Source organism: Bombus vancouverensis, chromosome 10, assembly GCF_051014615.1.
Source record: "Bombus vancouverensis nearcticus chromosome 10, iyBomVanc1_principal, whole genome shotgun sequence".
NCBI classification, from domain to species: Eukaryota; Metazoa; Arthropoda; class Insecta; order Hymenoptera; family Apidae; genus Bombus; species Bombus vancouverensis.
In genome coordinates, this window is record NC_134920.1 from 10,899,669 (window position 1) to 10,912,073 (window position 12,405).

The window sequence follows — 12,405 nt, forward strand, 5'->3', positions numbered from 1 at the left end:
CCTTGTTGACGCCGAAACCAGCCGAATTTCAGGGACGATCGCAAAGCTGCGCCACGTGCGATATCAAGGCCACGACCAACTTACCAAAAGGAAAAAACAAAAGTACCACAGTTACACAACGTGTAACCAGGAAGTTAAATAAGTAATAAAGAAAAGCGTATTCTGTTCTGTTAAGGACAAAGAATCGAGCATATTCACGGCCTATTAACATGCGTTTCGGCTACTTGAAAAGTTATTACTCGGCCCGCTGGTATCGTTCCACATAAAGTTCTAGAAAAACAACTGGCTGGACAGAATGGTTAGCTTCTAACGACACGTACCACCACCAATGCCGAGAGATTTCACGAAATGAATCAGCTATTACGAAAGCTTCGACTTTGATAAAACTAACACGGCGAGCGAGCGCCGAATTTCCGTTTTAAAATCCTCACTTCCAAGAACCTAACAGAAATCTACATTTTCTTTTTATTCATGGCCAATGGACTTGCCAAACGAATTCACGTAATTTTATACTTGTCACGCGCGAAATAAAGTATATACCGGAAGTCAATGTTCGATGTTTAGTTAGTCAGTGGGATTACGATACGGTGAACCAATGGCTCGGATGGATCACGAAGCAAATATCTGCGACGAATTACATGGTTATCTACGGGACGATCAGACTAGAAAAGAGTAACGCAAATTAGACGATCGAACAAACTTAAAGAAAAAAATGCCCATTACGTAATTTAATTACCAAAGCATTAAACGTGATTTTCAAATCTTATGTAACAACGAGACGCAGTGGAATAAATGAAAAATTTCTCGCGTCAGACACGATAAATTTCGTGGAACACAGTATCCATGTAATACCGTTAATATTTCATCGTCTTTGAAAAGTTACTTTCGTCGCGTGCTTGTGTGCCTGCGTATGTATATATCGAGTGTTTGTGGATGATCTGTTGATACAGAGAACCGTTAGGTGAGCCCTAATATCGTTTCATGTTTGTTATTATCAACCTATTCCCAAAAGCAAGCTTGTAACATCATCAGCGTACCCGTAAATTTTCCCATATAGCGAACGAAAATCTTTTCCAACGATGCACGGCTGTTTCGTGTTATTGCAGCAGTTCCAACGATACGTACGTGCGTTTGTAAGTAATCTACGCTAAAGAAAGATCGTTGTTGATTGGATAGGTATATATCATGTGTATACGGAGAAAGACGTTAAAACATATCGAAGGAATAACGTTGTTAAACGTATAGCGTATAGTAAAGCGTAACGTATAGGGAAAAAACGAAAGGTAAAAATAAATGGAAAAAATTGGCGAATCGCAGGGAGAAGAAAAGGCGCGAAATGGTTGGATACGCGGTGTGATCGGCGAATGGTATCGGTGAATTTCTAACCTCACCGGAAACACGATACAAGCATCGGAGATTCGTAAATAGAGGATGACTAATTTACCTCGTGGCATCGCCGTTTTTCTCCTCCATTTCTAAACGCTCCATTTCCTTCTGCAACACACCACCGTCTGCAAACTTATCCAGGGACATGATTTTTTGTTGTTGTTAATGTTCGTTGCCAATTTCACACAAAAACCGACGAATTATTTACAACAATACCGGAAGTTGTATTTAGCACTGTTCAATATAATATATATTATATTATATTATATATTATGTATATATATATAAATTTATCTTTTCTTCTAAATATCTTTTATAATGCAGCTTTTCGCCGTTAGCTACCGCTAATCGACTGAGGTAGACAAACACTGGCACTAAACACTGGCTGATTTCTCGTTCGCGCGACAGAACGAGCACGAATGAAAGAGAGAAGAGCAAGAAAAAGGATGAAAATAGGACGCACGACGACGTATACACGACCAAGACACCGCGTATAAACTCTTTCTCTCGGTTCTCCGTACAGTAGCGTCCTCTCTCGCCTCCTTAATTTCGTACTCCTCCACGCGTGTTCCTTCTCCCTCTTTTTTTCCTGATTCTCCGGCACACGCTTCGTCTCTTTCGTTGAACACACGATATCGGTCTTTCTTCCTTCACCCTTTTCACAACGATGACACACGACGACCACGCGTGGCACACGGTAATCGGTAGCGATTATTAAAGGCCTCGCGAGACAGCGTGGCAAACAAAAAGAAAAAACGAAATAACGAGTTAAGGACGATCCACGCGGCACACTGTTCTCAGTAACTTCCTTCCAAATGATAGAAAGATAGCGTCTCGTCGTTCGTCTCTTGTTCTCTCAACGACTGCCGAAAAGAAACTCTTGCGGGTGGAGTAGTTTCCGTACTTTCCTCCTTGCCTCCTTGCTCCGGCGGCTTTCTACTACCGTACCCCTTCCCCTCGATTCCCTTACCACCGCTTTCTCCTTCTTCCCTGCGCACGCTGCCGCCTCTCCTTCTCTCTTTCTAACTAACGGAGAAATCCCTCCACGTATCGAAGACGCGCGAGCACTTTTACCAACTAAACTGAACAGACAGTCTAGTGCTCGTACGTGATTGGTTGATCAGTACGATCTCGGGACTGTGCGTTATCCGGTTCCCGCTACTGCTCTCTCGAAGAAGAAGAAGAAGAACAAGAAGAATGATGGACACCGTTTTACGCGATGACACAACGGGTTAGTAACGCCGGTAGAAAAAAAAAGATACGTCCTCCTCTCGCAATTACGTTGGTCCTCTCTTTGTACGTAACACTTATATACATGTACATATACGTCGAAAACGCACGTGGATCAATCGGTCGTGTTACAAAGGTGGTGTACCGATGCGCCGTTTTACTCTACCGAATACGAAGTGACACGACACCCGGCCTCTTTACCGTGCGACTGCGTTTTAGTATATTCGTAAATGACACTGGCCTTAACTCAGTGCACGTATACGTGGGTGCGTCGTCCTTTCTCTGTTCTCCGCTGATTCTTTCTCTCTCTCTCTCTCTCTCTCTCTTTCTCTTACTCTATCTTTCCCTCCCTTTCGTTCTCTACTACCCCTTTCTCCGTTTTTGCCGAGCGTTTCGATCAGCGCTGCTTGCGATCACGACGAATACGCGACGATCAATGGGGTATAAATGCGCGTCGAGACAGGCAGATTCTCGTCCGAGTTTTACGCACACCTATCCGGAAGCGCGAACGCACACGGGTGTCGAATCGGAAGAAAAACACACACACGACTAACAGCAGCGTGCTACGCTGACGGCGGTTATATTGGCAGGGATATCTAGCGAGAAAGCGCGCTGGTACACTGATATTATTTTTATAACAACGCGGTGCGCGGCCGTCCTAGGCCGCGCCCAATATACCCCCACCCTTTACCGGCTTTCCTCCCCTCCACTAACTGTTCCTCCCTCTCCCGATCAAGGGGAAGCCTTACTGTTCGTCCCCACCAAAGACATAGACCATCGTACCGGCGTGTGAGACTCGACAGAGAAGGGTGAATAGGAAAACGTTCTCCTCGACTATCCTGCGTGGGTATATCAAAGCTGGAACATTTTCTTCGCACGAATGCCATCTTGCTCCTCGTCGTTTTTCCATCGTCGCGTTCAACGTACCTTTCTCTTCGCTTTCGACAAGAAACAATACTCGCGATAGAGATTTCATTCAACTATCTATTAAACACGTACACGTTTCTCGTATTTTGGCGTACCACGTTGCTCGTGTACAGAGTCGCCATCTGATGGATGCCGGTAAACACTAAAAGTTGTTTTTCCATTTCTCGCTCCATTCTCCTGCTACGTAATTTATGGCACTTCTGCGAAGTGTGCTGCGAACGTGAACGATGTAAAGGTGTCGGATGATAGATAGAAATCGAGTCATCGCGTATACCGAGTTTCCACGATTTCCCTCCGGTTTTGAATTATCCATACTTCTAAATACGTACTCCACGGTCTATCGTATCGTGCAAATACAATTTTTCCTGTTTCATGGAAAACCTGAGCGATCGTAACGTAGACAGTTGGTAACATAGAAACATAAATTTAATAACAAATTATCGTGCTAGATTTCGAAAAATTTTCATTTGAAATATATCGTTTCGTACCATCGACTTGCCAGATAAATAAGAAACGTAACGCTTCACCCTTTGCCTCTACAAAGTCAAGAGTGCTTCTCTGATCAACTTGTGAGTCGAAAAGGGGGAGATTACAAGTGCCCAACCACCGCCAAGTTCTAAAAGACACCGCTCTGTACGTTATTTCACGTGCATTTCACTCACGATTCATTAACCTTCGATTCGGCAAAGTACAGTCGTCCAGCCTTCGACTCTATGCATAGAGTTTTACCGAACGTTGGAAGTACGGATTCCTGGTTCTCCGTAGAACTACAGGATTGATTCCGTTACGGAGGTCTCGCTTTGTTCGGCCAGGTAGGAAGGAAGGATTCGCCTTTCTTTTGTGCATGCCTGCAGGTATATGGGTGCAGGTCGACCACGGATATTCCTGGCTTTTCTGCGCTCACGTTTCATCCTCATTATCTTTGGCAATGACGAGGGTGTTATCCTTGAACTAGATTTATCATTCACAGAACTCTGTGGCCGGATGGCACTTGAATTTCTGATGCGTTCAAACACGTACCGTAATTGAGTTTCGTTACGCTCTGTCAGAATCGAAAGCAATCCTCGTACGTCCCTCGTACGTTGTAAAATACGATTTGTAAAAAAAAAAAAAATGTCCGTTTAGAACCACTCGGTTTCTTCTACATCTAGATCACGTCAAACTAAATGTCAATCTATGGTCTTTCGTTTCGTACATTCCTGGCAACGATAAAAGGAAGTTTAAATTCGGTCATTCCGCGGCCAATGCCGTGTAGAATATCGGGACGAGTTCTACTGGCATTTGATCTGAATGGCACACCTGTACAACTTGCGTCATGTTCTTCCGGAAGAAAACAAACGATGATTACGAATCACCGAATTACGCCAAGGGGGTTCGAAGAAAGAGAGAAAAGAAAAAAAAAAGAGAAAAGAGAAGGGAACACCGCGAGGGGAGTGGTCACATAACCGAAGAAACGTTGATCCATTATAAACAAGTGGACAGCCAGTTAGAACACCGGGTCGAACTTGAATTTTGAGCGTGCTATGTGGTCGCGTGGTTTCACTATGAATTTTTATTACAGAGGGTAACTTAACGAGCGATAGAAATACCGTTCTTTTCGACGCAACAAATAAAAATCCAATCGTTCGTGTATGCTTAGACGAAACGACTTTTCCGATGTTCGCCGTCGAATAAAGTTTCACACAAACGGGAAAAAGTATAATTTGATTTATCGATTTAATAAGAATACTCGTTGTTCTTCGATAATATCGATGTTCGAACCAAAATAATATAAAAATAATGCACATAGAAGCGAATAATCTGCCGGAACGTAGGCAATTCTCGCGAATTAATAATAAAACTCGTAACATGTATTTTCCATAATATATCGTCGAGAGTCACATGATCGGGTCAGCACGTAAAAGCTCTAGCGTCGTTTGTCGCACACTTTTTCTTCCCTCTTAGCCTCCATCGACTAATTCGTTAAATGATCAATCGATTATCCTCTTCATCGAGCATAAATCCACATCAGCTTCCTGGAACCGTCTTCCACAGTTTGCGACTTATTTTCCCTTTACCAGACAAAGAAATCGTCACACCTAGCTTACTAGCTTATTACTCGCGGACTCGATAAAAATATATCAATCGACACGACGCAAATCGGACGAACCGACGAAGAAACGAAATATTCACGAGAACCTGATCGTAGAATCGTAGTAGAATTTACTCGTAGACCGACTGCAGTAATTCGAAAATTATATATCGTCGTCCTATCGTGCAAGTACGAAATAGCGTCGAATTCAGTTGGTCATTCATGCCCAGACGAAAGTGTGGAGTTGCGAGCGTGGCGGCTCTTTGTTCCACGCGGTAATGACGGTTGGGGTAGGTTAAGGCAGTGTTTAAAGATAATTAATAGTTGCACGGCTCGTAAATATCGGTATCAATGAAGCGTGGCCAAGATCTGGCGTGGGATCGGTAAATGGTTTCCGGGCGTATAAAAATTAATGGATCTGTTGTCGACCTTGGTGGAAACTATCTTCGTTCCGTTGTATCGTTCAAGGTTAAGAGCGGGTCGCTCTTAGGAAAACGATATTTCCAAGAACGTCGAACGACGCCTTTGAATTTACGCGCGTCTCTAACGCCGCGTGTTGTTCCCTAAAGCCGGTTAGGTTTTTTAAACGATTACGTAAACCGGATCGCAAGCGTACGAATGCGACCGAATATAATTACTTGGCCGCTGTTATCAACGTAATTTCGAATGGCAATGCGATCCACGTGATTCCATAAAATCGTGGAGTGGGTAGTTTAATAACTGGGACGGCCGTGGAAACGAGCGATCCGAGACGAAGGGAACGAACGAGAGCTGCTTTTACCCCTCCAGGGTGGATCAGCCGATGGAAGGAAAGCAAGGAGGAGCGACGTAATTCGGGCCAGGAGGAAAGGGTCCTCCAAGGGGAATATAGAAGACGTCGGTGTACAAGGGGAAAAGGGAGAATTTAGGCGGGGACAGAGAGGGTAACGGGGGAAAAGAGAGAGGGAAAGAGAAATGCGAGGGTGCGTAAGGGTGGCGGATCCCTGGAATCAATAGTGGCCACGCACCCTTGAAGAATTTTCGCACCAGGAGTCCGGATGTCTCAGGACAGGCTGGGAAAGCTTTCTCCGCTGCTATCCAATACTGCTTTATTCGGTAACGAAAATCCCATCGAAAAAATGGTATTTTTCAAGAAAGTTGGTGCAGTGATTTATCCCCTTTATCTTATCTTACAATGGATGAGAAGTATGTTTTAAACGTAATTGGACGTTGACCGGAACGTCGACCGATCGATGACGAATAAAATACACGTTACAACCGTATTAAGCGAATAAACGAATTTTCCAATTTGCGCGGTTATAAGCGAATTAATCGTAAATTTGCAAGAAATTGAAGGCATTCGTGCATTTGGTATTCGATAAACGTCTAGTCTCAGATATTTATCAAAGCTTTTGTTTCAAGAGAACCTACAGAATCGAAATAGACCTGGTTACTTAACAGTAAGACGTGGATTCTCCACAAAAAGTGCATTGTGTTTTGTTTTTGAATCGTCAACTCGTACGAATAACAATCGACTCGTGCTTCTCGCTCGATACTTTATCGTAAACCAACCGAAATTGAATTGTTTTACGGTAATTCAATAAAAAAAAAAAAAAAAAAAACAAGAACGTGGTCTCGTTCATCTCGTGCGATGCGTTTGATCGCGAGACTGTTTTTCGCGATATCGTAGAACGTTTAGTGGCAGGAAATATGTGTCTTACAGGTCAGTGAGTAAAGCGGAAAGGCTGGGAAAAATGACTCACCTCCAAACATTGCCAACTTGGCCAACTGAAGATTCCGGTAGGGCGTCGCCGCTACCCCTAAAACAAGGAAATGGGAAGCTGTAAGATAGGTAAGGATACAGGAGTTTAAGGATATTGGGATAAGATATTTAGGATTGGGATAATCTTACTCTTCCTTGATACGTTTTCCACGATGAACAAAAAATATAATAAAAATATATATATGTATACACATCATAGTTAAAAGAGTATTTTCTTTCACGCCAAACCATTATACGAATTTTCGAACGACCAAAGTAACTTCGAAATCGAACGCTCGTTATTCGATTCTTTACGCGCGACTCACGTTTTAAGTCGCGTTCGCTTTCGTAATTGTATCGTGATTTCGCTTTTACTCTCGAGTGGATGTTTTTACCTCTTTGAGTAGCGAAACTTTTGTCAACTCGATCCGTCTTTCCATCGTACGCGTCCTTTGTAGATGAAAAGACGAGAAACTATGACGTAAGAAAGGAGAAGCGTCCGCGACACTCGGCAAGAAGAAAAAGTTTCGTACAGCGGATAATTGGAGGCCTCCGCGACATGCATATTAATCGCAGTCTATCTGTGAGAGGACAAAAAAGAATTAATAATAACCGCGTCGCCAAGATACCGATCTGACCGGTTGGTTGGCCAGGTGCAGCGCGTCTTCCGTGATCCGTGCATATTCTTGCGGGTTTCTTTTTCACGGCATCCTTTTGCGTCGGTCACGCCAATTAACAGGCATCGCCGTTAAAATCACCTTTACGCTATCGTACCAGCTACTGTGCAAAGTTTCAATTTGTCAAAAGTGAAACCTCTCGATACAACGTTTCCGAGAGTTTCGCTTTCGTTGTTCCCGGACATGGTCGCAACGCGTACATCGTCCGATCCTCTTTAAACTACGCTTATATTCTTACAGCATTCGTTCGATTCTATTCGCTCGCCTCGTTACGACCATCAGATTCCGGGAAATCGATTCCTACGTACGCGATTTTGGCAAATTTCCCTTGCCGTTCGATCAAAACGAATCCGAGTCGATTACGAAAATCGATCCGCGTTCTTGGCTGCACCCCTTATAAAGACGCGATCCGGGCCACGGCATAATAAAACTAAATCGTTCCGGTAGAACAATTCAAAATTAAGGCATCGAGCGTGACTTTGGCCGGCAGCTGCGTTCAGCAACAAAAATCGCGTCTTCCCTAACACCGTCCAAGATTTTACGATCCGCCGTTCTGCTTGTAACGCCTTAAAGCGGAACCATTGACGTTACAACGGCGAGAAAGTGCATGGACGCACGGGGGAAGTGAAAACAGCGAGCCCGGGGAACACGAGGCGCATACACCAGAGGGGTGAGGGTACATAACGCTTATTGCACGTCAGCGTGCCTCAATTTCGAGATAATTAAGCGAGGCCCTTTACACCTGCGGATTGTGCCAAGTCTGTACACGCGCATACCCGTGTAATTTTCTTTTTTACCGTGACGATCTCTGCTCATCTGTGGATCTACGCGTGATAAGGAATCGTGCGATGAAAACGGCCGGGTAGAAAAAACAAAAAGCAAGCCAAACCACCTCCACTTTTTGCTGCAAAAGAAAGCTATCGTCATCTTGACTTAATGTTCTTACGTGCCCTTTCCTTCGCCAATGATTAATAGCTATTAACAAGGGGAACGACCTGCGCCAACATTCATGATAAAACCGTGCAAGATTTAATATCCTGAAAAAACATAATTCACACACACATTGGCTGCAGCCAAGCTGTTTTAATCGCGGCATTACAGCTTTTATACGTTCCTCCATTCCACTTTGGGAATATTAATTACGCCTGAAACCAGCTGTTTTACTTCGCTCAATAAACTGCCGGTTATTTCGGAAATACCGTGGCTATTTCGGAACTTTTCCAGAGTACGGCCACGATCTATTTCGAACATTTCAAATCGTCCGCTAATCGATTCCGCTATTCGGAAAAATCGACCAATCGTCTCCTACTCACAGACTGACTACTGACTTCGAAGGCTGTAAATTGACAATTTACGCTGGACGAGCAATTGGATCATTAATCAGCTCGTAAGAGGTCTAGGTGATAATTACATTTTCGTTTCCGGCGCATTACTTAAGAGCGTAAATTACTTTCCGCGACTGACAGCCCGGAGCAGCTGATCGGTAATTTCGATCGAAGCTTCTTGGCTTACGTTCAAAGGCTCCCTCGCGTTAGTTGGCTACGCTACGGTATACGTACGCGATTCTTTGCACCGAAATAATCTCGTTGCTTAAATTTCTATCATAAGCGTCGTATCGAAACAGCAAAGTTTGCAGGATCTTAAAGATGCAGGTATTCCACGAGCTCGGAATTAAAGGCAATGACACGGAATAAAGAGAAATGAAAAAGATCGGGGTTAGGTAGCAAGGTTAGGCAAAGCATGGTAGCTAGGCAAAAATGGTCGTTTCTGAGAAACAAAATTAATTCAAGCCAAATTCTCTCGCGAGGGTCGACCTATCGGTCAATGAAATTTTCGAAAGACGATTCTAAAGGAGCCACGTTAGCCTGTTGTGTGAACGCAGCTGCACGAAGACGCGTATCGAGCTCCTCCTCGTCAGGATATCGTCCCTCGAGGCTCGTAGGAAGATACTTTGAGCAAACATCGGAAGGAACGATCCTACCGGGCGGGTCCCGTTGTATCGTTTTGTTTTCGCTCTGCCGACATACGAAGCCACTGGTAGCAGTTGCTTCTCGCAGAAAAAAGAATCGCGCCAGCCGTACCGAAGAAAAGGAAAAGTGTACGAAAGGATAGCAAGGACAAACGACCCAGCCTTGTGTTTATCTAGGCCGGCTTTATACGCGAGAATTTGCTAAGAGTCGTCGCACGAAGGATTACTCGAGAATTCTAGTCGAAAGTCAGGCGTGAAAACACCGTTTATTATATTGAAATCGCGTTTCAACAGGTGACAAGTCGACGAGTACGAGGAGATTTCCGAAAGGAGAAATTTCTTCGCTAACTCGGTAACACCGCGTATTTCACAGTGTTTGAAAAAGTTGGAACAAAGTAAACACTTGAAAGTTCAGGAACGAGGTACACGGCTGGAAAAAAGTTAATTTATGGAATGCCATCGGGCAGGAAGAAAATTCGTAAAGTTAGCTTTGGCAAACGGCGCTTGCGTGGAGCACCAGTGCATTCGACATAGATGCAACAAGTGCAGCCAGGGTATTACAAATCCACCCTATATTTGTAACGAGCGTAATTCACCGCAGGATGGCCTACTACTTTCGCCGTTAGTTCCGCCTTTTACGAGCGTCCTTCAACCCTAAACTTGCGGATGCTTCGTATTAACGATTGTGCTCGTAGGCAAAATATTTACTCGATATCGTAACGATCGTTATATCGGCAATTTCCGAGATATACGCAATGTTCTCTGTATGAAAGTTTCAAAGTTGAAAAGAATTTATTGCTCTTACTAATGTCGATTGGAACGAGAAACAAACAAACGAAAGAGCTGCTTTAATATATATGGCGAAAAATGGAAAAATCAATCCGCGCATTGAGACAGGAAAATAAGCGAAACAGCAAAAGTAACGAACACTGTCGAGATATAACGCGAGAGACGCGGCTATGTGTTACGCGTTTACGACGTTACGTTATGTTACGCGATATCTCGTTTCCACATTCACGTCCATCTCCTTTAACGAGGAGAAATCGCACGTGCGAATAAACTGCACCGCGCCGGCATCTCCGTAATTCAATGAACGTATTACTTTCGGTATCCTGATGGTCTTTCGCGTTGATCCGCGCTAACTGTCTCTCGTAGTAATCCTATCGCGTTTGAAACGCATCGCACACGCACCACCGTTCCCTTCGCTCCGATAAAAAAAAGTATCAACAACATCGAGAAATTCGAGTTGCGCCTGCGCTGCGTGCCGAAGCAGCCGGCTGTGCATTGACGCAACAAGTGCATGCAAGATGCACCACGACTCAGGGGGGTGGGGTGGAGTGGGTTGTTGGTTGACGGGGGGAGAGGGAGAGAGAAAAGCAGAGAAAGAGAGAGAGAGCGAGGGAGAAGGGTAACGGGGTTGGGTGGGGTAGGCCGAGAAAAGTAGGGAGTCGAAAGGGGTGGAGGACGAAGAGAGGCAGAATTAAATGCAAGGCGAGGGAGGGGGTACACCACCGGAGAAGGGCACGAGGTTGGCACGCGCCGAGTGCAACGATTCGCTGGAAGAAAAGAGAAAGACAGGAAGGACAAGGAGAAAGATAGGCGGAACGGTGGAGAAAGAAGGAGAGAGAGAACGTGTGCATCGCATCGAACGGAAAGATGCATCCTCGGCAGCTCTCGTGGCAGTTTTTTTATTCGTTTTCCCCCGCATCAACGATGCGAACATTTGTTTGCGGTTTATGAAGCCGAGGGGACAAGTGATATAGACAAACGGCGGCACTTCGGTGCAGGAAATGCAAACAAAGTGCATTCAGTCAGCCGGGTGACCACCGGCTGCAGGGGTCTAACTTACCCCCATGCACCCTTCCTATCGTACGACCTGAATGACCTGATACGCGCTGCGAGGTGCAGCGGCGTTGTTATGCAAATGGGAAAAGTGCAGACCCGCGTGTGCAAGTGGAAAAACATGCGGCTCGCGTGCACTTCGTATTATGAGATATCCACTTGACACCTGAACGTGGAAGCTTGTCAAGTGGTGTGTATTTGGTCCGTTCGATCGTAGATCCAGACGGTAGATCGCTGTTATTTATACGCTTGGTAAATAAATACCGATCATCTTCGTGCGCTTATTAGGAAAAAGAGGAAGCAAAGTTTCGATCGGACGTCGATACGTTTTCCATGTAAATATTACGCGCGTCTGCGTTTCGATTTGCATTTCGTACAAGCCGGTTTGCCACAATTCCAACGTACGATACGCGTGCCTGTGTTACGTGGATGCACCACAAAGCGGTGCTGTCTTTCGGCGAGTCTAAAGCAGTCTTTGCGGTCATCGCATTAAATTGATTAAGCATGTGCATGACTTTGAAAGTTTGGAAGAAGCATCGACCGCGCAGCGCGCAGTCTCTGA

General features: G+C 44.7%; 1 protein-coding gene across 1 annotated transcript in view; it reads right to left on the minus strand.

The window, feature by feature from the left end:
* Window positions 1-1,548, minus strand: part of Imp (IGF-II mRNA-binding protein) — a 61,184-nt gene extending 59,636 nt beyond the window's left edge. The window contains exon 1 of the mRNA XM_033336922.2: window positions 1,445-1,548. Coding sequence (XP_033192813.1) covers window positions 1,445-1,533 — 89 coding nt within the window. The 5' untranslated portion in view covers window positions 1,534-1,548. The remainder of the gene's footprint in view (window positions 1-1,444) is intronic.
* Between the last annotated feature and the right edge of the window lie 10,857 nt (window positions 1,549-12,405).